Here is a 27,175-nt window from a genome sequence, read left to right as displayed (position 1 = left end):
AGGATTGGCAGTCCATTCACTGAACTGATACAAGGCTAGAATAAAGACTTCATTTACTCTCTAACTGCCTTTTGTTTTTGGTATTTAGTTATTTAGAAAACAACTAAAAGAAAAGATACTGAGCTTATATTGGGTCGTGCCACTGGGAAGCGCCTCCTACATGCACAGGAGTGAAGTGCCACCCACCACAGAGGCGGCCGAGCCGCTAGGAAGAAGCACAGCCTCAGCAACTTAGAAGGCCGAAAACAGATCTTGGTGCCCTTTTGGGGATCAAAGAGCAGATAATCCAACAGGATATTTATTTATTTCATTAGCTGAACACCTAATAGGCGCCAAATACCTGCTCTATCCTGAACACTTAACAGTCAATTCACAAGCAATTTTTTATCGGTAGGGAACAAAAAGAATCAAGAACGTCAAATAGGAAGCAAACTTCTTAAATGCTTAAAGACTTAAGTGCTTAAATAATTTCAAGGGGAAAACTTTCATTTATCTAAATACACCAATATTTGAAGGAACTGACATAATTCATCAGAGCCCCTATTTCTAAGTATCATACAACACAGAGTTCTCAAAACAGTAAACTTCACAGTCATCATTTTAGAGATACAAAGAGGGAACCTAATACTTTATTATTCTTTTTAAAACAGGGCACATTTGCTCCTTCCCATTAATCTTTATGGCAGGCAGATCAGAACTCCTGAATAGCATCCCACAGTGAAGTGGACACACATGACAGCATGGAGGTTTCTCATGACAATGGCCAGCATCCATCCCTTCCCTGGACAGCGAGGCATGCTTTACAGCAATCTGCAGCTCAGCTGGGGCTGATGACCGAAGCACATATCTGCAATTCACTTAGAGGAGAGGAGAGATGCTCACACACCTTGATATGATCCATCATAAGTTGCTTCTGTGCATATAAAAGAGAACAGTCTGGACACTTGAAAACAGACACCTTCTGGTTTTCAATGTGCTGGTCAAAGTGGCGGTACAGCAAGGTTTGCAGGGTGAACACAGTGTCGCACATGGAACACTTATAGATTATTCTAAAATAGAAGAAGCGCAGCGAAATAACGTCAGTCAACCTTATCGCTCAAGTCAAAGGAGCTACTACTTGACATCTGAAGAACTCAAGAGGCAGAAGCACACACACAAACACAATTAAAAGAACATTTTAGCTTTGAAACAAACTTTTCAAGACAACTGGCATCACTCAATCACAGATCTTAACATTTTGAGTAAAGATGTATATAGCTACATTTCTAAGTCTAAATTAGTGGTTATTTTACTACTCACAAATCTACAGCTGACATGCAAAAAAAAAAAAAAAAAAGCATTCTTTTTCTATCCTCCCCCCCCCCCCCCCCCCATTTTTCTTTTTAGGTACATTTTAGGATCAGACAAAGCAATACAGCTCCTGTCTTGGAAAAGTTTGATTAATAGTTAAGCAGCCCACTTAACTCTAATGCAAGAACCAGTTATTACGTGTTACAAGTTTTTAAGTCAGCAGTAATTTTACACTTAAATGTCAACATTTCTATACCAGTTCTTGATACAGGAAGCCCTATGCCACTAAACAACTATATACTAAGACAAAAAGGCAAAAAAGAAAACCCAGGGCTGGGAATGTAGCTCTGTAGTAGAGCACTTGTCTAGCATGTTTGAGGACTTGGCTTCTTCAAATAAAGAAAGAAAGAAGAGAAAATTTTTAAAAAGAAAACCCATACCATAAGAAGGTTCGGTGTTTCTTATGCTTTAAATGGCGTTAGGTACTCCCTTGGCCACTACAAACTATTTCCATATCTATCACATTATACTGAGCAACTTCCTTAAGTCAATTCAGCAGGCCTGAATCTTCTGAACAGAATCCTTTTTACCTGTCCACATCCTCTACTCGAGCTTGGGCAAGAGAGACTACTACCATCCTCTGCCTCAACTGACTGGTAACTTGTGAAAAACTCAGACCAAAGTAGATCACCCCTTCTCAGTGACTGCTGTGGGTCTTCCTGGCTCTCAGGGTAGACCCTACAGGAATCTGCTTGTCCTTTAATGAATGTGAGAAGAAGTACAAAAAAAATCTAGAGAGCATCTTAGGAAAATGTCAGGAAAGCCAGCTGAACGTGAGGCCAGCAGGGACAAGGCCAAGTCTGCTGCAAAGCTAGAGGAAGGAATCCCTTTGAGGTCACTCATCTTTCCTCTCAGAGTCTTTCTTAACCTGGTGCTTCTCAGGTAGCTTCAAACTTCACTGTGCAGTGTCCTACCAAGAAAATCACAGATTCAACTTTTTTTTTTTTCTTCTGTCCACACAAGATTTAGAAATTTAATTAGAGTGGCATATGTTTTCCAAGGTCTTGATGTGTTCCTTTCCACCTCTGACTGGGGGTGGGGATGAAGACCAGAAGAAACCAGAGGATTTACAAGACCTTACAGCACAGCCCAAGGCTGGTCCCTATGATGTGACTGTCACAGGTGTGACAAGAATTATCTCTTTACTGATGGAATCACTTGGGGTTGTGACAGTCCCAATGTTCAATCAGATAAACGCTTAAATACATGGAGATCTTTTTAAAAAGATGTTACAGTATGTCAAAATACATACTACTGTCATGTATAACTAAAAAGAATAAAAAATAAAATTTTTTTAAAAAGATGTCATAAACATATACCAATGAAATGAAAATTTTCATGAAAAGTGAAAAAAAAAAAACACTAGATAACAAGACAGTATTACATGATCACATTTTTTAAAGGTGTAGAAAATAGAAGGCATATAATTGTTGTCATCTTTGTTGGGTGATAGCATATGCATTCTTTTTACTGTTCTGCTTTGCTTGTCCAAATTTCCTTTTTCCCCCTGTAATTAGGATATAACCATTAAAAGAAGAACAGCTTCAAGAAAAGAACTAAGATTTACCAGCTGGACTGAGAATTTTCTGAGGATTCTATTCTCACACTTTCAGAAATAACTTCCATGAGAAATGGCAGGCTCTTGTGTTCCTCACGCCACACTCCTTTGGGGAGGGTTTGTTTGTTTTACGTGTTGTTTTATACTTACTAACAGGGAAAGTATAAATGAGATAATTTACTTATTAGCATATTTCTGAGGAACCTTGGGATCAAGTAGGGATGTTACTGGAATACCTCCCACAAAATACTACTAAGCAGAGAGAGGGATGTGGTGATGTGTCAGTGGAGGAACCAGGAGATGAGGAAGGCAGACATCACACTAAGGGGCAGGACAGGGGAACAAGGCCTGAGGCCCACGTGATTGGCGCAGGCGAGCACAGCATCTCTTCTGAGGCTCTACAAGAGTGCATGTCCTGAGACCAGCTGCAAGAAAACAGCGATGGACTGGGCGGGTCATCCCAGGACGACAGGCCTGTGTCCTCTTTTGGAGAAGGGGTGTCTGAGCAACTATTCCAGATGTGAGGATGGGGAAGAGACAGGACAACCAAATCCAAAGGGTGTACCCAGATTAGGATCTTGGACATGAAAAGAAAATTACACTGGAGGCCATTTATGAACTGGAAGACACTGTAATCAACACCCACTTCCTGAGAGTGGCTATGTGGTGATGACTGACATGAGTGTCCTTTCCAAGGGGAGGAACTAGACACAAAGAAGCACCGAAGTCATGATGTCCCACTGCTCCTAAATATGCTAGTGGCCAGGGGGCAGGATATAAGAACAATGGGAGGGACCAAATACTGTAAATGACAACAACCAGGGCACGTGGGTGAAAGGGATGCCTAAGTTCTAGTAAATTCTCCCCACGTGTTGCAGGACAGAAACTATTACAAACTGCTACTAAGGTTTAGAAAAATAAGTAAAGGTACCACAAAGCTGAGAGGCATGGATTTTAGGGGTGGATCATAAAGATGGAGCCGACTTTCCGACAATAACTGAGAAGGCCCAGGGAGGCAGTCTGCCAGGCAAGGGTGGGAGAGGTTTTCCAGGCAGGGAGGAACAACTCAGTGCTAAGGGAACTCTGCACAAGCACAGCACGTGGGGATAGAGAACCCCGGTGTGAGGGGTGACAGGGGAGGGTGCTACTGAGCTGTGAAGGGCTTGGGAAGCTAACCATAAAACTAACCCCATATAAGACATGCAAGTGGCAGGATTAACTATACCATAACACAGAAGGGAGAGGACAGCGGGAGGAAAGGAAGAGAAGAGGATAGAAGAGAGGGAGGTGGGGAGGGAAAAAGAAAAGAACAGAAACTAAACCCAAACGCTTTCATTTGGGTCAAATTTATACCAGCCAAAACTCCCTGGAATGCTACACTTGAACTAGGTGTAAAGACAAATGCATAATGGACTCTAAGCCTTGAAATTGCTGTCATACACCCCACATTACCACTGACTGAATCCCACTAGGTGAGAAGTACTGTCCTCCATATCATACACCCAATCCGCACACCCATGGTAGGTGGATTTTACTCATGCCAGTTCCCAGACAGCACACTGACACTTAGATTAGATCATTCGATTCATGTTAAATAAATAAACCCCAGGGCCATGGTTCAAATTCAGCTGTTTCTGAGACCTGCACAGTCCTCTACCATGCCCTTATTCTAATCTTGCATGCCTTAGTTCATAAGAACTTGTTAAAAAATTGTCTCTTATACAATTCTCAATTTTTGGAGTTCTCATTTCTCCACTGACATACATTTAGAAATAGCAAATAAAAGGAAGGCACAGCAAAAGAAACTGCAGCTAATCAGATGTCAAGGATAAATTAGAAGACAAAATTTTATCCCTATAAAAGACAGAGGTGGATGCTGAAAATGAATCTTGACTTATCCAGAAGAGTAAGGGGTGTCCAAAGGTTCCTTTTAAACAGCAGAGAAATATATCTGCCCAAACACTGAAAAGCAAGAAACAAGGGGCTTCCAACAGTACCTGGCACTCAGTGAACACTACGATTTTGGTGAAGTCAAAATCTTGCATGGTGCTTTTCAAAATGAGGTGCTAGGGTTGCAGGCCTCTATGGTGTATTTTCAAATATCCATGTATTCACTAAATAAAGTGGGAATTATTTTATTACTAATCATTAAAAATTAGTGCAAATCATGTGTAATTTTAGATCATTTGTAAAACACTGTCAATAAAACACAGCTGGAAGATTTCAGGCTCAAGTTCCTTTGGAATAGGGACTACTTATTCATTTTGAACTTAATGCCAAAATAAAGCTTCTGGGTCAAATGCAGGCCAAGCAGCTACAGGATGAGAAGTTTCACAGAGGTTGGAACTGAGACAGGTGGCAAGGGAAGCACTGCCTCAGGCTCCAGTCACACGGGCCACAAGCCCCTCAGAGTTAAACCAGCAGCACTCTTTGCTATAGACAAGCTATAAGCAGACTCAACGCAGCCCAGGGTCAGCCACACACCTAACTAATACTAACTTACACCTTATTGGTGTGTGAATTTTATTTGCCATTTCATCTGCAAATTTGTTTTAGTTTTATAGTTTAAACCGTAATAGTTTATAACCAATTTTAGGCCTGGACTTGTTAAAGTATCATGGGAGTAAAAAATTTTAAGAAAATAGGGGAATATTTTTCTCCTAAGCAGTAGTCTCCCCTAACCCCCAGGAGACAATGTTCCAAGATGCCCAGTGGATGCCTGAAGCCTCAGATAGTATCAAGCCCTATATTTACTGCTTTTCCATCTTAACAGCATTTATCACGCACTTCGGCTGTTAACATTTGATGGACAACCACAAAACTAGCACTGATTTGTTTATTTGGTTTTCCTTCATAATTTCACAAATAGATCTTAGCAACCTCAACATACATATATTTTTTCTTTCCCTATTAAGGTCAAAAACTTTCACCCCTTCATTTAAAGGTAGCACCTTAGGCTTCTCTTTGGGACATCTGAATTGACAGTATCGCTATACTTGAGCTTTAGGTTCATTATTAAGTAAAATAAAGGTTACCTGGTCACAAAGGTCACCTGACTGTGGTACCTTTCCATCAAAGTCCATTCACTAACCAAGCTAGTCACTAGTGACAAACAAGTCAGCAGCACACACAGCGTGGACACACTTAATAAAGGGATCTGTGTCCTGACAGAGCAGGAAGGTGGGAGATTCATTATAAATTGTCTTTCTAGAATTTCCATTTAATATTTTCAGATCGTGGTTGACCACAGGTAACTAAGACCAAAGAAAATAAAACTGTAGGTGCAGGAGGCAGGGAGTGCGGTGACTACTGTACTAAAATATGAGAAATACTGTTTTAGCTTATTTTAACCATCTGCTGCCCTATATTCTCAGGTTAAAACTCCTGTGCTAGATTTCAGACAATAAAGTTTCATTTATTTGAACAGAGAATCAAACAACTATATTCATGCGAGAAAAAGGTTGCATTAGTGCCCAGAAGTTTTATTTTCATCAACACTGAAGACACTAACATTCACTGATCCCTGTCTTCATAGTCAATATACCAAGGTGCACATGGATTCCCCAATCTGCAATTGATTTCACTCTGAGAATCAATATACAAAAAGTCAGAGTGAAAGTCCTGTTAGTATAAAATTAGATTTTAACAATTTTTTAGCAAACAGTTACTTTTAAGGTATTCAATACTTTTCCCAAAACTAAATATTATAGTAAGAGCCAGATATATAGAGAGAGAAAGAGAAAGAAAAATATAGATATTATATCACATACCTGCATCTTCTCCCCAATAGTTCCTTGATAAAGCAGTTATGGGGAAAAATGCACCAACAGGGGCTGGGATTGTGACTTAGTGGTAGAGCATTTGCCGAGCATGTGTGAGGCACAGGGTTGTATTCTCAGGGTCACATAAATAAATAAATAAAGGTCCATGGACAACTAAAAAAATATTTAAAAGAAAATGCACCAACAGATTTGGACAACAAATCCAGCCTCAAGTAATGATCAAACTCTACACTACAAATGAATCCAGGAATAAAATGAACACAGCCAGAAGCAATTAGCCAGTGCCGTGTCCACGAGGGGCAGAAGCAATACGGGAAGGAGCAAATGCTTAGAGCCTGCCGCACAGGGCCACATGAGCTACACTTTGGTTTGTTTGTTTGTTTTTTAAATTTTTACGTGGTGCTGAGGCTTAGAACCCAGTGCCCCACACATGTTAGGCAAGAGCTCTACCACTGAGCTATAAGTACAGCCCTAAGCTACACATTTTTAGATACGTTATCTCGTCTTCTCTCACAAACCCTGGGACATAAGCATTACCCCCACTTTAGAGGAGAGAAAACAGCAGTCAAGACAAGTAAGCAACAGTCGGAGGCTATGAGGCAGCAGGAGGTGGGATTCTGCCCAGACCGGCCCCTGTGCCCTCCTTCCCACCTGCTGAAGGGCCACCCCATTATTATTCCACAAAGCAACAAACAGTAAAATCAGGAGGAAGATGAAGGCAAAAACAAACTTTAATTCTAATTATTAAGGACTTATGCTGGCTTTGGAATTAAATTTATAACCAGTGCCTTAAGTTGATTTCACTTTCATAAACATTTCTGGGGAAAGTGTATAGAAGCTGTACAAAAATTTAAAGTGGACAGGCTGTTGTTGTTGTTTTACTATCCTCCTATAAGTTGAAATCACCTAAAGAATAAAATAAATATTCACTTGTTCAGCAAAAATTCCTGACAAGAACCTGAATAATAAGTGACATTTTTGGACAAGGACTTTACCTGGAAAAAATAGAAAGGTTTGGGTGAGCTATGATTTGTATTTATAGAGCATCAAAATCAGCATTGCTGCATAAATAATCAGATCTTAAACGTAACTGACAGAAAAACCACCTCCTCTAAGTGACTATTCCGCAGTGGAATAAACATGAGAAGTCAGTGTGACTTACTTTGGTTCTCCTATCTTGATGCCAGGATGCTGGGTATAGGAGTGGGAATGTGTACTCGGGGCAGACTTAAACGCCATTGGGCAGATAGGGCACTTGTAGAAGACTTCACAGTGAGAGCCTTGAATGTGAGACTTCAGTGCAGCCACATCAGAGTACACAACATTGCAATGTACACATCTGTCAGAAAAACAACACAGTTGTTAGCACACACCACTAAACACATGACTTGGCTGTTGAAGAACTAGGTAGAATGAACATATTTTATAGCCCCTTTGAGTTCCCAATGGCTTTTTGGGGGTATTTTGCTTATTTTCTATTTTCACCAGATTAAACTTTTTCTACATGATTAAAAGGGAAGATCATGAAAAAGAAAAATGAAACTCAGGTGAGTTTTTTGGGCATCTTTACAGTTTCTAGAAATGATGTCCCTACTCCAGACTATGGTGAGAGTAATAGATTATGACAACCAGATCAAGACCAAAGAACACAGCAAGACACCATGACTCCTGCCTTTGGGGAGGACTTCCTTGTGCTAAATTCTGGCACCAGGGACTAGGGTCTCCCACCCTTCCCAATATCCAAATGGCATTTCCGGTAGAAGACACCTCCACAATCTAACTGAACACCCTTGGCAGAGGGCAGAGGACAATGAGCACTGGCCTAGAAGCCATAACCCACTGTCTCCTGGTACACACTACGCAGTCACTGTATGGAAACCGATAGGGTGGAGGTCAACCACCTAGAATTTTTGTGTCCTGAAAATAAATGAATATACCTGCATATGTTTTTAAAATTACATTAATTATAAGCTTCTCAAAAATCAGCATCTCTTTAAAAAATTCCCTCCTAACTAATCTCATTTTTCTCAATTTCTTTTCCCCCACCCATTTTCTATTTTTCCTCCTCTTTTTTTTCTCTTTTTTGCGGTAGTGGGAATTGAACCCAGGGGCACTCTACCAGAGCTACATCCCCCAGCCCTTTTTATTTTGAGACAGTGTCTCCCTAAATTGCCCAGGCAGCCTTTGAACTTGCAATCCTCCCACCTCAGCCTCCCAAAGTAGCTGGGATTACAGGCGTGCCACACCATGCCTGGCTTTACTTCTTGAATTTCTAAATAATTTGACAAGTAACTCAATCTAACCCCACAGAAACAAACTGTAAAATTAAGAAACGTTTCTCCCTTACCTCATCTTTTTCACACAAGGACTCTCAACAACACTTACGACTCCTCCCATATGATGGCAGAGTCTTCTTTGTTCATAACTGGAAACCAGTTAAGAGTGGTCTCGCTGTACACCCATAGGAATCTCCAAAGATATACCTCAAGTGCAACTGAACACGTGTTCCTGGACATGTGTACGTGAGCCACCTGGGGGAGGAAGGCTCAGATAGGGCCCAACATCCCAGAATCAGTGTCTAGGGACTTGTAGTAACCTAAGACATCTCTATTCTAGAAGTTCCCTTCCAAATCGTAGAAAGATGCTTCTGAAGTCACACGTAAGTGGCATGTTGTGAATTATATGTGTTCAATAAATCATGCCATATTGAATTTGCAAGCAGTTTTAAGTTGCAATTAACATATTAGCATTTTCAATATCTTAAGGCATAATGTTCAGCAACACAGGCACCAAAAACTCAGATAACAACAGGAAAATAGAAGGAAAGTTTCACTATGCTATCTACTAGAACTGTAATCTCAAGCAAAAGAGGAGTCACACAAGCATACTGAAATTCTTTTGGGTTAACTGACTGTGTTCTTGGAACAGGTTAATGTTGCTCTGTGGGCCAGTTACTCATGTGTAAAATGACAAGCATTGGAAGAGAGCAGTGTTAGCCCTTCCCCACCCTAGAAGTCTATGATCTCAAGGAAAAGGGGGAACCACGTCAAACAAGAAGGTGGGTTACTAATGACAACCCAGGATACACCATGCCATGAACCACAAGTAAAGACCTTCCCATCAAATGCAGGAAGGTGGTATTCAAAGTGCAAAATACCAAGGAAGGACAAAAAGGAGCAGAATAAAAGCCAATCCCACGAAATCACCGTGACTAGAAGATTCAATCTATACAAAGTACAAAGAAGTTAAAGTGTCTGAACTACAGGTGGCATTTTTTGAGGCAGAAGGAAGTGGCAATGACTCGTCCAAAAAGCATGATGGGGGTCAAGAGAAAGCCCTCCTTAAGTTGAGAAAAGAAAGCAGGGAATGTTTAATAAAGTTCTAAGACAGGACAACACTGTAAAGCATCTGCCCTGAGGGGACAGAGAGGTTCAGGGCAACAGAAATCATCAGGGAATACAAATGAGAGGCACAAAGAAACAGAAGTTAAAGAGCTCCCAGTCTTACAATGCTACTAAAAATCCTGTATATTGAGAAATATGTAGTATACCGAGTGCTTTATATTCTGGGTACTACTACTCAATGTTCTTTATTTTTTGAATACTTTTAAAATGTTTATAGTGAAGTATGTAATCCCATAATAATCCCCTTGTTAGATTAGAACATGTATATCACAGAGGCAAGAAAATTCAGAACAATACTTGATTTTTATCAATATTTGTCAAGTTAACCAGGAGCTGGGGTCACTGACCCCTCAGTATTCAGGAGATGCAGTATGAACAATGGGGGAGGGTGCACCTACATGGGGTGGGGGGACAAAACAAAACAAAACAAAGGCAGCCATGGGAACCACTGAGACTTCTCTGGCTACAGAATAACAGACTGAAAATGATTAACCATGGAGCCATGTGGGAGAGAGAAGCACGAGAGGGCCAAGTCCCAGTCAAATATCAGAATGGACCATTATTTACAACAGCAGGAAAAGAAGTGACTGTTAAAAATCTTTATTTGTCTTCTAAAGAAGAAAAAAACTAATTAAACTTCATAATAAACAGTATATTTTTACAGGTCACAGATCCTCGAATTCAGGGGTAGAGGAAAGATAATCTATACTTAACACAAAACTTCTAGTAAAATTTGGAAATCTGTAATTCAAAGCACCACATAAATTAAGCAACTCTGTAGATGGGACAAAAGCAAAGCACAGTGTCTCGTCTTCCAAGACAAGTGACTGCTTTCAGGCTGCGCAAGAGGTATTTTAACCTACAGGAGGTACCAGAAACGGCTACTTCCTCGTTCACTACACCAAGATTTGCTTTCATTATATCAGAAGAACAAGGTAGGAGTTTGAGGGGAGCCTGGCTTGAGAGCAAGAGAAGCAACAGCACTTGCGGAATTGGCAGAGGGGCTTTCTACTGTCACACTCAGGGTCCTTAGGAGGGAGCTTCTAAGGGTTTCGAAATGTGACGGTAAGAACCAAAGGATTCGCCTGCTTGGCCTTTGTGGATCCGAGGTACCAATTATCTTGTTTAGCTCTGTAAAATCCCAGGGGAGCCACTAAAGGCAGGCATTCCACCAAGTTTATTCTCTGCAGCAGAGAGAATACATGAATTTCTATACAATCAGTTATGGACAAAACTAATACAAAAATCCCTGGTTTCTTGATTTCTAAACCAAAAATTTTCTAACAGAATAGATCCAATCAATAAAACATTTGTGCATTAAAATTTGGAGGCATGGGCTGAAAATGGAAAGTCAGTCTCATATTTTAGTGTTAGGAAAATGGGGAGAGCCACCCAGGAATAAATGATACCATAACCTAAGTTTAAGTGAAATAAAATCATCAAATCATACCAACCAGATCTTGTTTTTATAAAATGCAACTGGATTACAACTAAAAAAAACCCTACTGCCTGTTAACATTCTGTTATTAAAGCTACCAAATAACCAATGTTAAGATAAACATATAATACAGTAATACCTCTATTAACAAAGACACTGTTATCAATGACAAGTTCTCTTGGGGGATTTTAATCAAATCAAAATAAAAGTGGCACATGAATGCATTTTAGAAGGTCATAAAGTACAGCATAAAGTCCAGCACCTCATCTCTCAACACTAGCTACACTAGCCTTGAATTTGGCAGATGTTGTAAAATACACATCCACGAATCTTCAGGGACAGTGAAAGGGACCATAGTTAAGGTATACAGAAGAGAAAAAGGAAAAACCTGGATGTACTTGGGTACAAGAGAAGGAGGAGAAAGGAAGGTTATTTGAAGTGGAAGTCTCTTCCAAAAAGAGTGATGTTAGAAAAGCACATACACTAGATCCTTCCGCAGGGATAAAGTAACCAACCACCACACCACTTCTACCTTCACTAGCAAAGCAGAAGTGTTGAGAGGTGCATACATGCATGATATTCTTGCACGGGTTAAAATGTGGGGAATGTGACAAAAAAAAGTAGGTTTAAAGGGTGCAGAAAGAAAAGGCTAAGGGCAGTCAATCAAAGCCAAACCTCCACACGTGCACTTTGGCTACAACGATGGGCCTACTTCCTCAGCTTTTGTGCGGAGCAGCAGGGCCAATGTTACATTAAAAGGGTTTAAACAGATCAACTCTACTACAAACCAACTAAGTTCCTAGAGGACCTGTTAATTGAGGTATCACTGTACCACCTTGAGAACCGTGAGCTCAGACCACTCCAACAGCAGTGTCGTTATAAGTGAACGAGCTGAACTTGCACATAAGTGAATGATATACTAACCGAAAACCAACTCTCCGAGTGTAGTGCAGACAGTTCTTGGTGACGTGGGTCTGGAAGTGCACCGACCTGCAGATGGCCCCACACTCAGGGCAGGTGTAGGGAGATTTGTGCTGATGGATTCTCTGGTGGGATGCGTAACTGCACTGGTTAGGAAGCAGCATCTGGCAGATAGTGCAAGTCTTCTAAATAAACCAAAGGGGGAAACAGGGTTGGTCCTGCTAAGTTTTTTCTAATAGGCAAAGAACCTTGGTTAAACCTCACAGTAATTATACTTCTCTAATTTCAAACACTACAGTAATTGATTCTAAGCCCAAGGGAAATGCAAAACTTGAAAATTACATGTTCAATGGAAAATTCTTTACTCTGTAAAACAAAAATAATCTCTACTATGTAGTCAGATTTGTCTCAAAATATGAGTTAAAGAGAACACCAGCTTTAAATAGTTCCAATTTTATTATTTTTAAATTTTCTTTAAGGCGAAGAAAAGATATTAGGAAAGCTATTCTTGTGAATTACGTTAGCAATTCAACTTTTCAGGTAAGATAGTAAGTTCATGGGTATATTATCTTGATGGCAGTCACAGTTTCCACAGTTCATAAACTTTCTTCAAAATTACAAAAATTAAACAGAGGCTAATCCAGTTTCTCTTTTTCTCCCCGTCACTTCAGTTATTTAAAATCTGAAATACAGGAATGCAAAAGGATGGCCATTAGTTTTCTCTTTGCACTTAAATTGGTCTTACATGGATGAACTGGCCATAATATGATTTATAATTAAAATTAATGAACTCTAGCTCAGATACATGAGTTTAGAGATTAAATTTAAATTTTATAGAGCTTAAGATCTGATTACATACAAAATGAAAACTGAAATCCTCTTTGAAAAAGGTTCTGTATCATTAACTATCCACGAAAAACCAAAATCACTATTTTACTTCCCTTTACATGTAAGTACCAAACTCAGTCTATTTTCAAAACACAAAACCAAAAACTTAAAATGTAAACTGAAGACTTATTACTTCCACCCTAAAAGTATACTCAACATAGCATATGAGATAAAATGTGTTTGAATTCTTTTTAAACATTCATGCAAAAACAAGTACCTACTATCTTCTAAAATACACAACTCTGATTAAAGTCAAAGTCTCAAAATTTATAGATTTTTTCTAAGATTTAAAACCCCTTATATTGACAACAAAGCTAGAAATTTTTAAAAGACTTTTTTGATGCCCTGGGTTCAATCCCCGGTAAACCTCTCCCCCAAACCACCCCCAAAAAACGCTTATATCCTTCTAGTTTTTGAAGCAAGCCCAACTTAAAACTTAAGATTTAAACTACAGTGACTTAGACCAAGAAAAATAGAAAACTCACTTGAAAATTCTCTTGGTTTTCTCCTGAAAGGACTAAAGTACAAATTTTATCCCATAAAATGTTTATTATAATCATAAAATAAGAACATTACAGGCAGCTTTGATGAGGTTAGTGTCACTTAAAAATAGCATTTCTTTTCTAATAACATATTTCAAAGGTTAAACAAGCCACAAGGAAAACCAATCAACAGATTATTAATTACAACATTCTGTTAACGTCTACATTATCACCAGTAATCATTTGTTTCTTTGAACTAAAGTCTTCTATCTACCTCCACATAGTCATTGATCCCAGGCACCCAATTACGATGAATAGCTTTTCACAGGCATCTTAAAATGTCTTAACTTACTTGGGAATAAAATTCAGATTTTCAATACTAAAAGAAGTCAAAAGACATTATATATCTACACATATACACATTTATGCATATATACATACACATACATTATATGAATGTGTGTATATATAATATATAAATATAGACTGCCCCATTTCACCAGAAGCCAAGTGGTGAACTGGGTACATAAATAAGTTTAAATACACCATCTCATTTATTTCTCAGAAAAATCTGTGAAGTAGACATTTCCATTTTACAGGTGAAGAAAGGAGGCTAGCAAAGTTAAGAAACTCTCCGGAGGCCCCCAGCTTTAAGTGCAAGAACCAGCATTTGAACCAGGCTCTTCTCAATCCAGAGGCATCTTGACGGAGGGGCAGAAGGAGGTCACAGGGAATGAACAACAAAAATGCACAGGATTTAAAAACTATTAGCAAATACACTGAATGCCAAGGATGACCATGTTATATTAGGGTTAGAAATCAGAACCCCTCCCCCACAAACTCTGTTACGAAAGTAATGTAATTTTTATAATAGGAAAAAATAACACCTAAAAGGGAAGAAGGTGTATTTCCTAAAAGCTGAAAAAACCTTTCACCGGGATATGATTCAATTGGTTACCCCGCACAACACAAAATGCACAGTGTACTGCTGAAATGCTTCTCCACCATCACTAGTCACTGTCCTGTCACTGTCCTGCCTCCCGCGCTGCAGGAACCTGCACTCGTCCATTTCCCCTGCTGAGGCTGTTCACTCACACGGTAAGAAGGACTGGGAGAAAGGGAGCCAGGACAACTACAGCCTCAAATCAAAGTGCCTTCTTTCACTTTCTGCACTGGCTGAAATGGTGCAGGTAGTCATCTAGGAATCGCAGTGGGACTCTGGGACCTTACCTGTGCTTCTCACAGACATATGTGCATTCTTGTGCATACACTGCATCTACTCCTGTGTTCCATTTCAAGAAAAGGGAGGGGTGTTGGTTGTAGACACTTTCCTCCTCCACGCTCCCTCAGTACCAGTACTTTCAAACTGGTACATCGTTCACTTATCTGTCCTCCCTCCAGTTATGTAACTGTACCTGTTACAGAAAACATGTCATCCAGCTCCCGGGGACAGTGGTGATGTGTTTTCACAGCACAAAGGGGGCATATTCCACTGGCTTTTCTGGAAAGCTCTGAATTCATAACAAAAATGCAATCTCTAGATTTAGGGAATGCACTCAAGCAGGGGAACAGACAAGGATTTCTCAGTAGGCTACAAGATTTTGGCTTTCCCTTTCTTTTTCTTTTTCTTTTTTTTTCTTTTTAATCAAGGAAACTAAAATATATCTGAAAATTCTAACTCTTCATTGCACAAACTGAGACTACTTACTAGAAGAAAGCAGTTCATCTGACAGTAGCTGTCTTTTAAAGAGAAGAAAGCATGAGAAAATGCACTCGAGTGGTTTCATGTGTCTCTTGACATCCAATTTATGCTATCAGAAAATGGATGTTTTCAATATCTAGGTAACAAACAGCTAATTTCTACTTGGGGCAGCTTCATTTGCTCAGGGAACTATTAAAAGCAGATATTACTTTTCAATAGCATCACACAGTACTAGAAGCTATACGAAGACAAGCCTGAAAAGTAATCACACCCCGTGCTTTACAATTACTCTGCTTAAGCACTTTCAGCCCAGTTGTGGCACTGAAACTGATCACCAGTTAGTAAACACAGACTGGGGGAAGGGGAAGGAGCCATGATGGCTTGTAAGGAGTCAGAAAGTGGAGCTCAGCACTCTCTTCCCCTAAGTGAGGAAATGTCTGAGTAACAAGGAAAATAAGTCTACATGTTTCAATTCATACTTCAAGCAGAAAAACAGCCTCAGAAAGGTACAAAGCGAGGGTGAGAAAGGCTGGAGAAACATGAGCAAACATATCTAATATTTACGCTCAACTTCAAATGGACCAGTGCCTGCAACAGCATGAAACACTGGATCCAAAGGCCCAACACTGCCAGCTCAGCAGTCAGACAGATGCCAAGTAAATTACTGTCGCCTCATTAGCAACAGTTTCATGATCTCTGTCTACAATATAATTACCAAAAAATAGTAATAATAAAGCATACCAGTTTGCTTTCTGGCTTTCGATTTCATCCAAATTCACAAAAAAACCACAAAGAAAACATTTTATTTCGGATCTCAAGTGGGAATAATGCTGCATATACCCTTTGTTCCCAAAACTAGCTAGTGGTAGTTTTGACCTCAAGTCGTTGGTCACAATCAAAATCCCTAACAAGAGTTCACTGTTAAACAAGCAAATTTACAGAAAACTGTATGTTTGACACATGTGACTAAGATGATCATCACTGGAGGACCTAGGTACACTGGGCTGGTAACGCTAAAATACAAACCAGGACAGAACTAGTCAGAACAAAATAAAATTCCAGTACTTCAGAAAGCAGGATCCAACACCAAGAGTCAAGAGTCTTTAGCTCATAATATCATCAGGGAGGAGCAGGGGGTCCAGTTTCCAAAGAAAACTGCCTAAGCAGAGTACATCTAAAAAGAAGAACTGGCAGGGACTACTCAAAAGAATTTAATATTTGCTCTGATGTGTTAATGACACCTGAAACTAAAATGAATCAGCAATCTGAAAATGAGGACCACTGTGGATATGTAACCTTTATCAGCACTCTTGACGCCAATATGGTGAGACCCCAAGGTCTGTTCTCATGCAATTCCTGAGCTCCTACCAGCTCTAAAATTCTATGGTTCTATATCCTAAGGAATCTGCATGAAGTGGGAAGATAAAGAAACAGCAATAAAGAAAGCTTGCTCTGAATCCTGGTTCTGCCACTAAGTGGACATTTGTTTTTCCAATTGTAAAATAAAGAGTAGACCAAAGGACCTATCACATGTGGCTAATGTAGATTCCATAGAAAGAAAATAGATTTTAACAAATAAGAGGGTACAGCATCCATTCCCAGTCTGTACTTGGCTAAATTCAATCACGGTTTTACTAAAAGATGAAGCAACGACATTCCAATGTTTAAATATCATTTATTAAAGTTACAGAAAACTAGAGCCATCAGCTCCCGAGTAACTCAGGAAAAGGCGCAGGCCCCTCCAGCCTTAGCCAGCTGCTCACTCTCTCAAGGTGCCCCGCAAAAAGGATTATAAATCACACAGGTCACAGCAGGAATCCACAATGGGGCCAGATTTACTGATGTGAAAAAGTCAACTGCCCCTGAGCTCCCCTTTCACTGCTCTGAAGGGCCTAGGACCCACCCCTCAGCTGCCACCTCCTCTGTAGGGAAAGTGCACGTGGGCAGGCCAGTCTAAACTCAGTCTGTGCATGCTTTAGGTTCCTGGACCACATCACCTGCCATGTATGATAAAATTCCAAGACTCAGATACAGGCGTGGGGAACGTCAGCAAAGAGGGCCCAGGCCAAGTCCTGTATGTCAGCCCAGTTCTCCCCGAGACTGCGCCAGGGTGCAGCTGAGCAGAGCCAGCTCCCGAGGAGGGGCCACTGATGCTCTAGGCATTGCTACTTCTGTAGAGATCAGCCACAGAACGGTGGGGGAAGACAGCAGCCGGCAAAGCAGAGCTCAGCAAATGCCACCAAATCTCCCTTCAGGCCGTGACAGATGGGCATGCCCTTGGAAGGCTGATCACCCAGGCAAGGGAGGCGGTGGGGGGAGATGGACCAGCAGAAACAACCCACGTTCACAGGATGGGAGCCCTCACCAGGTTCACCGGGTTTAGAGAAGCACAGCAGAAACAGGACACATGACGAAACAGAAGAAAGAGAGGATCAAAGATAAAAAGAAGAGCAGTGTGCAGGGATGGAGCCTAGTGGAGAGCACTTGCTTGCCTGGCAAGCAACAGGCCCTGGGATCCATCCCCAGCACCAGAAAAAGATGGGCCTTGAGCTAACCCAAGAAAAGGCTGCCATTAGGAGAAACACCTGGGCCTGAGCTCACCAGAGTAGGGACGAGGGGCGATCCTCCTTCCTGACTGCTTTCACAGATGGGGATGAGGACAAGGAGGCTGACACTGGGCAATTCAGACAACTGCAATTCAGAGAAATCTCAGAGAGGCGGACTGAACAGGAAGGAAACCTAACTCCAAAAACCAGCCGAGAATCCCTGCCTAAAAGCCCCAGGCAAAGGCAAGGTGGTCAGGATTTCTCCATAAAGACAGGAAAGCTACACTAGCACCTCTAAAAAAGTGGCATGGAACTCGTACTTCCAGGAAAGGGAATGAAAGCACCTTTCCCTACCCTTCCCACGAGGACTACCAGAAACCCTGAGCGTCACTAGTAACACCCACAAAAGGACCCTGAGCGCAGGGAGCAAGAAGGCAGGCCGGTGATGGGCCCCAGGATGGGAGAGTGCCAGGCTGGGGCTCCCCCATTTCTTCCAGCCTCGCACATCCAGACTAGAGCTCAAGAAGCTGGCAGCCCAGAAATGCCAACGGGCAGAGACAAAAACCCCACCAACAGCCTGCTCTCTGCTGCCAAAGGAACAGGAAAGAGCAGCCTCGGGAAACGGGAAATGTTCAGATAACTACGCTCCACTCCAGCCAAACCCCACAGAAACGCAGCCGCCCCACCAACCCATGCCAGACTCCACCCTCCTGAGACAGCAAGGAGGTGTCCCAATAGCCCTGCCCAGATGGTGTCAGAGTGGCAGACAGAAGGGGCCTTGATAATGAGCCTCCCCCAGCATAGGGAGTATGAAAAATAAAATGCCCCCAAAGAGACCTCTGGGCCCAAATAATTTCGCTGGAGAATTCACCAAACATTGAATTATACATACTCCCATCCAGAAAACAGAAAAGGAAGGAACATTCTCAATTCATTATATAAGCTAGTATCAAACTACCCCAAACCCAACAAGGAGAGAAGAAAACAAGAAGCACTCATGAACATAGATGCCCCTTGGCAATGCCAGGTGCAGTGCATGTCTGTAATCCCAGCTACTCAGGAGGCTGAGGCAGGAGGATCACAAATTCATGGTTAGCCTATGGAACTTAGTAAGACCCTGTTTTCAAAATAAATTTTTCTTTTTCGATCAGGGGGTCCTGGGGATGTAGCTCATTGATAGAGCTCTCCCAGGCTCAAACCCCAGTTCTATCAAAAAACAAAAACAAAAACAAAACTGTAACAAAATCTTAGCAAATATAATTCACAATATAGAAAAATAATTATGTAGCCTGATCAAGTGGGATTCATTCCAGGATGCAAGGCTGTTTCAATATCTGAAAAATCAATATAATTTACCCCTAAAATATTTGGAAACTAATAAATAAGTTTAAAAGAATCACAGGATACACAATACATATACCAAACCTGATAGTATTTCTATATGTCATTAATGAATATGTGTACACCAAAAATAAAATACCATTTACATTGCTTCCAAAAAAGAAGTGTGGCCTGGTACATGTAGCTCAGTAGCAGAGTGCATGCCAGGCATGCATAAGACTCTGGGTTCTATCCCCAGCATTCCAAAAAAAAAGGCAGGGAAGGAAAGAAGGAAAAGTAAATCAACAAAACATGAACAGAACTTATATAACCAAAATAAACCAAAGAAGAGCTTTAAAATGGAGAGCCTGAGTTCACAGACTTAAAAGTCAATACAGTGAAGACTTTCTCTCCCAAATTGACACATAAGTTTAATGCAAGTCCTGTCTAAATCTCAGCAAGATTTTTGACGACAGACAAGATTATTCTAAAACTTATATGGAGAGGCAAAAGAATGGGAACAGCTGAATGATTCTGAGAAAGAACAAGGTCTACTGGGTGTGAAGATACTACATGGTTACGGTGCTCAAGGTTGGTGGCAGTGCTGGAGGGCAGACACACGGGTGGGTTTGGGCAGAACAAAAAAGCCAGAGGTGGCCCCCCACACAAGCACACCCAACTGACCCCTGGCACCTGACAAAGCACACAGACAGTTCACTGGAAGAGAGAGCCTTTTCCGTAAGCGGTGTTTGAGAAAGTGGACACACAAGAGCAGAAAAAGAAACTCGCCAAGTCTATATCTTATGCAAAAATTAACTCCAAGCAGTTACAGGCTTACAGTTACAGGCTTAACGTAAAACACAAAACTAAAATCCTTCAGAAATCCAGGAGAAATTCTTCAGGATCTAGGGCTAGGCAGAAAGTTCTGGACACCAAGAGCACAAGCCATAAAAAAGAAAATTGACAAATTGGGTCTCATTATAGTTTACTTTTTTTTTTTTGCTTGGCCAGGAACTTGTTAGGAGGATAAGGAGATAAGCTGCCACCTGGGAGAAAAGACCTGCAACTACATACCCAACAAACGGCTCGTATCTGCACTAATATCAAGAGCTCATGACCTCAGTGGTTTAAAAAAAAAAAAAAAAAATCTAATTAGAAAAGGGGCAAAAGATATGAAGAGACTTCACCTAACAGGATATATAGAGAGCAAACCTATAAAAAGACATTCACCATCATTAGTCAACGGGGAAACAAAACCACAATGAAATAACACTATGTACCTATCAGATAAGCTACAATAAAATTAAAAATGGTACCCTATCAAATGCTGGCAAAGATGCAGAGAATGGGATGGCTCACACAGTGTATGGGAACAGCCACTCTGGAAATTAGTTTCTTAAGAACCTAACATGCCAATACCATACAGTCCAGCAGTTACACTCCTGGGCATTTACCCTGGAGAAATAAAAGCTACATTCACACAAAAACCTGAAATGTTCAGAGCAGCTGTGTCCATAAGAGTCCCAAACTGGAAACAATGCAGATGTCTTTCAAAGAGTGTCTGATTATAAACAAACTGGTACAACCACATGATGCAATACCATGCAGCAATAAAGAGGAACAAATGACAGAGGGTCCCCAACTTGAAATGGTTTGACATGCGATTTTTTTAAATGTTTTTTTTTAGTTGTCAATGGACCTTTATTTGTTTATAGGTGGTGCTGAGGATCAAACCCAGTGCCTCACACATGCTAGGCAAGTGCTCTACCAGTGAGTCACAACCCCAGCCCCTGACCTATGATTTTTTGATGTCCAAAAGTGATGCACATTCACTGAAACCACACCTGGGAATTTTGAATCTTTTTATCTTTTCCCAAGTTAGCAATATATATAGTCTGATATTCTCTCACAATGCTGGCAGTGGCGGCCAGCGAGTCACAGCTACCCGTTAGCCATGTGATCACAGAAGGACACAACACTCTACAGTGCCCTGTTGCTAAGCTAGGACATTGGGTAAGTTAGGAGTATTCTGTGCATTTTTGACTTTCGTGATATTTTCAACCTATGATAGGTTTATGGAGAACATAACCCCATCATAATTCAAGGAGCATCTGTACAGACACAGGCAACAACCTGAATGCATCTCCAGGGGATTATGTGAGGGAAAAAAGGGTTATATACCATGCGGTTCCCTCTACGGCATTCCTGAAATGAAACAAATGGCGACCACCAGGGTTAAGGGTGGGGCGACAACGGGAGCGACTCTGATGGTGAACTGTTCCTTTCCTGACTCACTGCATCCACACCCTGATGTGAGACTGTTCTAGAGTTCTATGAACTCTTACCCTCGGGGGAACCGGATGAAGGGTGCACAGGACCTCCCTGGATTAATGCTTCCACAAATCTAAAATATCTCGGAATAAAAAGAAAAGAAGGAAGAAAGATCCCACACTACTGCCACCGCACTAGTCCGCTTTTCTCCAGGCCTGTGGTGATCCTGCTGGTCTAGCCACCACCCAAGGTCAGCCAATTCCTACCCTCCGAACTGTATCACAGGGGCCAGGTCAGTTCAGGAACCTACTGTGAATGGTTCTCTGAGACGAGTGTGCAGACTGAAGGGACCCAAGACAGATCTCCCAAGAGCCACGGGTTATAGGAACAAGGTTTTGCTCCCTGGGGGCCCAACCTCAAAGGGCAAGGCTGCAGTGAGGCCTTGGGGAAGTCCTCACAAATGTGAGGTAAAGAGCCCTTTGTCTCTCAACCACCCATGAGTTACCAAGAACAGGGAGGTCAACAGGAAAATGGAAGGTAACATTTCAAACTCATGGACACAGGAGGCAACAGAGCAAAGAAGGGGCTGGCCAAGATTAGGGAACTGGGGAGGCCACTGGCTCAACTTCTAAATTTTGTGAGAAGACAAGTGTTCTAAGTGCCAATCTCAGACAGGAAATATTTTTGTAGGAAGACTTTTTCCCAAGTGAGTTTAAGTTCACAGACTATACACTAGCCAAGGGCCATGTGATGAGCAGACTGGATGACGGAAGGCACACCACTCCCCATTCACTAGGTCCTGCTGTCTTACTGCAGCTCCGCACCCACTATCACGCTTACCCAGTGCCACACCTGGTGGCAGCAAGGGTGAGGAGTGCCCTAATTCCTGCCTTACGAAGCTAGCAGGACAACAGCCACACATACCCAGCTGGCCTCCAATGCAAGTCTGACTGCAAGTGCAGAAAGCGAAGCAGCTGCTCCACAGAGCCGGTGCGGCCTGGGCTGCTGAAGCAGAACCAGAGTCCTCACCGGGATTCACACAGAACCATGGCCACGCCTGAGGTGGACAGAGCTTGTGGAGGGGTCTTCTGGGTCATGACTGCAGTGAGCTGCGGGGGAACAGGCAGGAGGAAAAGGTAACAAGGGGCATTCCAGTCTCCAGCCCTGAGGCCCTGGCTATACAATCTAACGAAGCTCACTGAATCCTCCCGTTGGGGGTGCTGGGTGGGTGACTTAGGCAGGCCTAACTGGAGAAAGGAAATGGAATGGGGGTCCAAGTTTGCTTGATGTATATCTAGCCTTAGAGCTAAAACAGAGTAAGGCAGGTACTTATTCCTTAGGATTCCAGGTGACATAGCTGACCTACACGTTTTACTTGTCCCAGCAAAATACAAAAGTGACAACAAAGCAACCACCACAAGAGAGAGCCGTCATCCTCCAGAGCAAGAGCCACATGTGTTTGAGCCCACCTTACTGCTGAGTCTAAAAAGTCAACAGAGAACAGAAACAGGGAAATACGAGAACAAGAAAGATGTCTGCATCTTTGTTCATGTCCTTCCATGTTCCTGGAGAAGGAGGGGTCCCAGAGTAGACAGCCACATCTGAGGGGAGCACTAAACTGGACCTGACACCTAGGGACCTGTGGGAACCCTCCAAGGCCAGCAGGGAGCCCAACCAGAAGCTGGATCTGGGACAAACAGTGGAATAAATGGCTTTGAGGCTTTCTTTTTCTTCTTTTACAGCATTCTTTTAAGATGAAAAGAAATACTACCCTTTTAATGAAGAGGCAAAAAGACAAGAGGGCATCCAGACAGAGCCCAAGCATCACCATTAGAATCCACTAAGTCACAGCAATCACTCCAGACCACAGAGCTGTTTCTCTTCTGAAAGCACGCGTCAGTCGGAGCCAGGGGCACATTCAACGTGCAAACCTGCAAGAACACTGTCAAAACTCTCATCACTTCTGCTGCCACTAAACTGAAAACCCATGGAAAAATACTGAGGCATGCTTGATCTTTTTGTTCCCAAATTCTAAATCCTACAAATAACAACCCACTTGTTACCCTTGAAGAACCAATCACCAAAACTACCAGACTTCTTGACCAAGCACCCGCCTCCTGATGAACAAGAAATCTGAGGAAGACCACCTGCCCACTGGATCTCCATAAAGACAGGCAGTCTTAGCTCACACTGGCGCCCCCTCCCACTTCGAATTCCACTCATTTGCTGATTCGGACAATACCATCTATTTCTCCAACTGGAAAGTATTTTAGCATGTCCAATTATTTCCAAATAGTAGGTATTTGTTAAACATTTAATATATAACTACAAGTTGTCTCAGGAAGAAAAGTAAATAATAGAAATAAAAAGATGACGTCCATTATAAAAGATATTTCACTACGAAAACACAAAAGCTGCAAACACACACAAAGGTATTCCGTTTACACAGAAATGGGTTTTGTCATTTGTAGCTTCCACTCACTGCAGTAAAGAACATTACAGAACACACTGCCACACCATCTTAAGTAGACATGCCATAAAAGTGGGTATGCATTGTATGTTTATGAAAACCATTTCAGTATTATAAATAATAACAAATAATTTTTAAATTTCAAAACTGTCAATAATAACTCAAGAACTGATGACATCACCCAACTTGACCACTTAACACAATGGGATGACAATGTAATTTTACAGCTAAATCCAGACTCCAACGTATACTTCAATGACCAATTACCGAAACCTAACTACCATAACTAAGCCAGCACATACACTTTTTCTCTAGCTAAAAGAATCATCTTTGTGGTACAACATTGCTTCCATTCAATAGAAACAATCCTGCTCTCCGGTGCTTACCTGCATACACGCGCGCGCACACCCGTCCCCATAACTGCACTGCCACCCCTAAAATCAAGCCATCTTATCCAGCACTCACAGCTACAGACTCATCACTGAAACACCAAAATTTAAATGATACTCTACTTGTCCACTCGTATCTGCAGCCTGCTGGAAATGTGTGGCCAGCGACGTCTCGTCCTGGAAGACTTCGTTACACTCCAAACATTTGAGACTGTGTCTACAGAGTTTGGAGGGGTCTTCGTCTAGGGGCATAGCTGGGGTGATGGGTGTGCTTGAAGGAGCTGATATGACTGTCCCAGTTATGCCAGACTGGATTTTTGTTACAGTGTGTGTGCCAGCTCCCACAGAGCTCTGCGGAGTGGAAGATGAAGCGGAAGTATTGCTAGACGGAGAAACTATCATTTGATCTGCTGGGACTGGCTTTAAAATTAAGTGGGAGCACTGCATTACCACTCCTTTCTCTTTATGCCCGCGAGCATGGGAAAGGAGGCTGCATTTGTTGTAAAAAACGAGGTTCTTTGTACAATGGTTGCACGTTACTTCAATGCGCACACTACGCCTGTCGTAGTGCTGGGTCAGGCTCTTTTCCAGTGCGAAGGAGTCCCCGCACTCCAAGCACTTGTACCCACGCGTCGGTAACGTGATCCCTGCGTTGGCGGGAGGACTGAGGTTTGGGATGTAAACTGGGACTGGATTGACACTGCTCAGCACCTTGTTGAAAGCTTCCACCACAGAACTCTGCAAGGACGACACCACCTGGACCCGAGACACCTTTTTGGGTGGTTGTGAGGCCGCTGCATTGATTATTGCCTGCTTTATTTGTTGCTGAGGTTTGGTTAGCACTTGGCGGAGTTCAGAGGTGGCCTGGGCACCCTGAGGCAGAAGGTTAAGGTTGGCAAGGTGCACAGTCTTTGGCACGAGTTTGGCATTGGCCAGGCTGGACGCTGGCACCACAACAGTTTGCTGCTGGATGGCGTTGGCGGCTTTAATGATGGCGCTGCTGGCGCTCTGAACAGAGGCAGCAGATATGACTGTGGCTTTCACCGTTGTGTTATTAGCAAGCTTCAAATTGATGACCTGGGACCCTGCCGTCTTGACAGCAGACACAGGGAGAAAAGCAGTGGCCACAGGCTTGATGGTGACCTGTTTGGGGGTCAGTTCTGCAGGGGAAACTGCATTGGTCACAACGGCTGACTGGAGAGGCGCCCTGGGGGGAGAGGAAAGGACAGCAGCCGATGCTGGAGACGAGAGGAGAGACGTCACAGAGGCCATCACGGACGCCGTCTGCTCGGAAGGCTTCTTCACAGAGTCGAGATCCACTTCGGGCAGCACCCTCGTGACAGTTCTCTTGATCTCGCCCGAAGACGTCTTGATGGTTTTGATGCGAACCTTGGGGATGGCTGGCGTGGGTCCCGCAGGAGAGGACGGGGAGCCTTTGCTGCTGTTCTCGCTGGACACGCTCCGGGGACTGTCCGGTGGCTTTAAGGAGGCTTTCTTGGTGCCATCGATGAGACTCTGGGATTCGGGAGACTTGTCAGCGGCTCTCGGGCTGTCATTAACTTCTTTTGGTAAAGGAGAGGATTCCCTGGAGTTGGCCACAGGCTCCTTGCTGCAGTCCGAGGCCGCCTTCTTGGCGCTCAGGGCTGCGATGGCGGCTATGCAGGAGGACAGCTTGGAGGACGACTTGGTCTTGGAGGGCGCGAGGCCAGCGAGGCTCGCCTCGCTCTTCTCGGAGCTCAGCTTCCCCTCGAGGACCCTGTTCTCAAGCACCTTTTCAGAGTTCTCCTTCAGCTTGTCCTCCACTTTCCTGACTTTAAAAGGTTCGTAAACACTCAGATTTATGGAATTGGCTTCTGTTTCTCTCTTAACTTTGTTTTTATCTACACTGCCTGATGGAGAGATTCCCGTTTTGCTGGGGTTCTCGCCTGCAAGCACCTTCAGTTTATCGTAGTCCTGCTGGGGAACGGACCCCGTCAGTACATTCGGTCGGAAGCCTGAGCGCACGTCCTCCTTATCAGGGGGGTCGTCCACCTCTATTTTCTCATCGTCATCGAACTCTTCAGCACTTGAGATGGGGCTGAACTGGCTGAACGTGGAGTCTTTCAGAGACACCTCTGAGACAGGAGCGTCTCCTTTCAAGGACTTGGCTCCATCTTTACCGTAACCGTCAAGCGAGGACGCGGTGAGAAACCCATTATGCAAGCCATTGCCTGTGGGGTTGTGGCCATCCTTCTCGGTGCCCTCCGAGGAGTCGATGTTGCGAACGTTCTTCACGATCACGCTGACACCCACGTCGGAAGAGGAGGGCGTGTGAGAGTCCTCATCCCCGTGGGCATTCTGCTTGATGTGGCTCTCATGGTCATCATGTCCAGACTCAATAGCTGCTTTGGGATCGACCATATCTGGGATGTCAAATGCTGCCAGGAGGTCATCAAAGTCTGGGGTCTTCATATCCCCCATGGTCATGAATTTGATCAGATGTTCTGTTAAAGGAACAGAAAAGAACTCCATCAGCAATTAACATGTGCACTGATGAGGTCAGTCTCGCTGCGGAGTGTACACCAATGTCTGAGGATCACCAAGGAAGCGCAAGGTGGCCAATGCACTTGGCGTAACAGAGAATATGCACCGAATCCACTTTTTATAGCTTCAAA

General features: G+C 42.7%; 1 protein-coding gene across 13 annotated transcripts in view; it reads right to left on the bottom strand.

Moving 5' to 3' along the window:
* The window catches only part of ZNF532 (zinc finger protein 532), a 110,747-nt gene that overhangs the window by 36,354 nt on the left and 47,218 nt on the right, over positions 1-27,175 (bottom strand). For 12 of the 13 annotated variants that reach the window (XM_079109516.1, XM_079109508.1, XM_079109506.1 and 9 more), the window contains 4 exons: positions 24,645-27,004; positions 12,457-12,638; positions 7,853-8,029; positions 887-1,049 (listed from right to left, as the gene is read on the bottom strand). In XM_079109516.1, coding sequence (XP_078965642.1) covers positions 887-1,049; positions 7,853-8,029; positions 12,457-12,638; positions 24,645-26,987 — 2,865 coding nt within the window. In that variant the 5' untranslated portion in view covers positions 26,988-27,004. The remainder of the gene's footprint in view (positions 1-886; positions 1,050-7,852; positions 8,030-12,456; positions 12,639-24,644; positions 27,005-27,175) is intronic. The other variant, XM_079109510.1, reaches the window with a different exon arrangement.

The sequence above is a fragment of the Sciurus vulgaris genome, assembly GCF_902686455.1.
Source record: "Sciurus vulgaris genome assembly, chromosome: 13".
NCBI lineage: Eukaryota > Metazoa > Chordata > Mammalia > Rodentia > Sciuridae > Sciurus > Sciurus vulgaris.
This window is presented reverse-complemented; position numbering and strand designations above follow the sequence as displayed.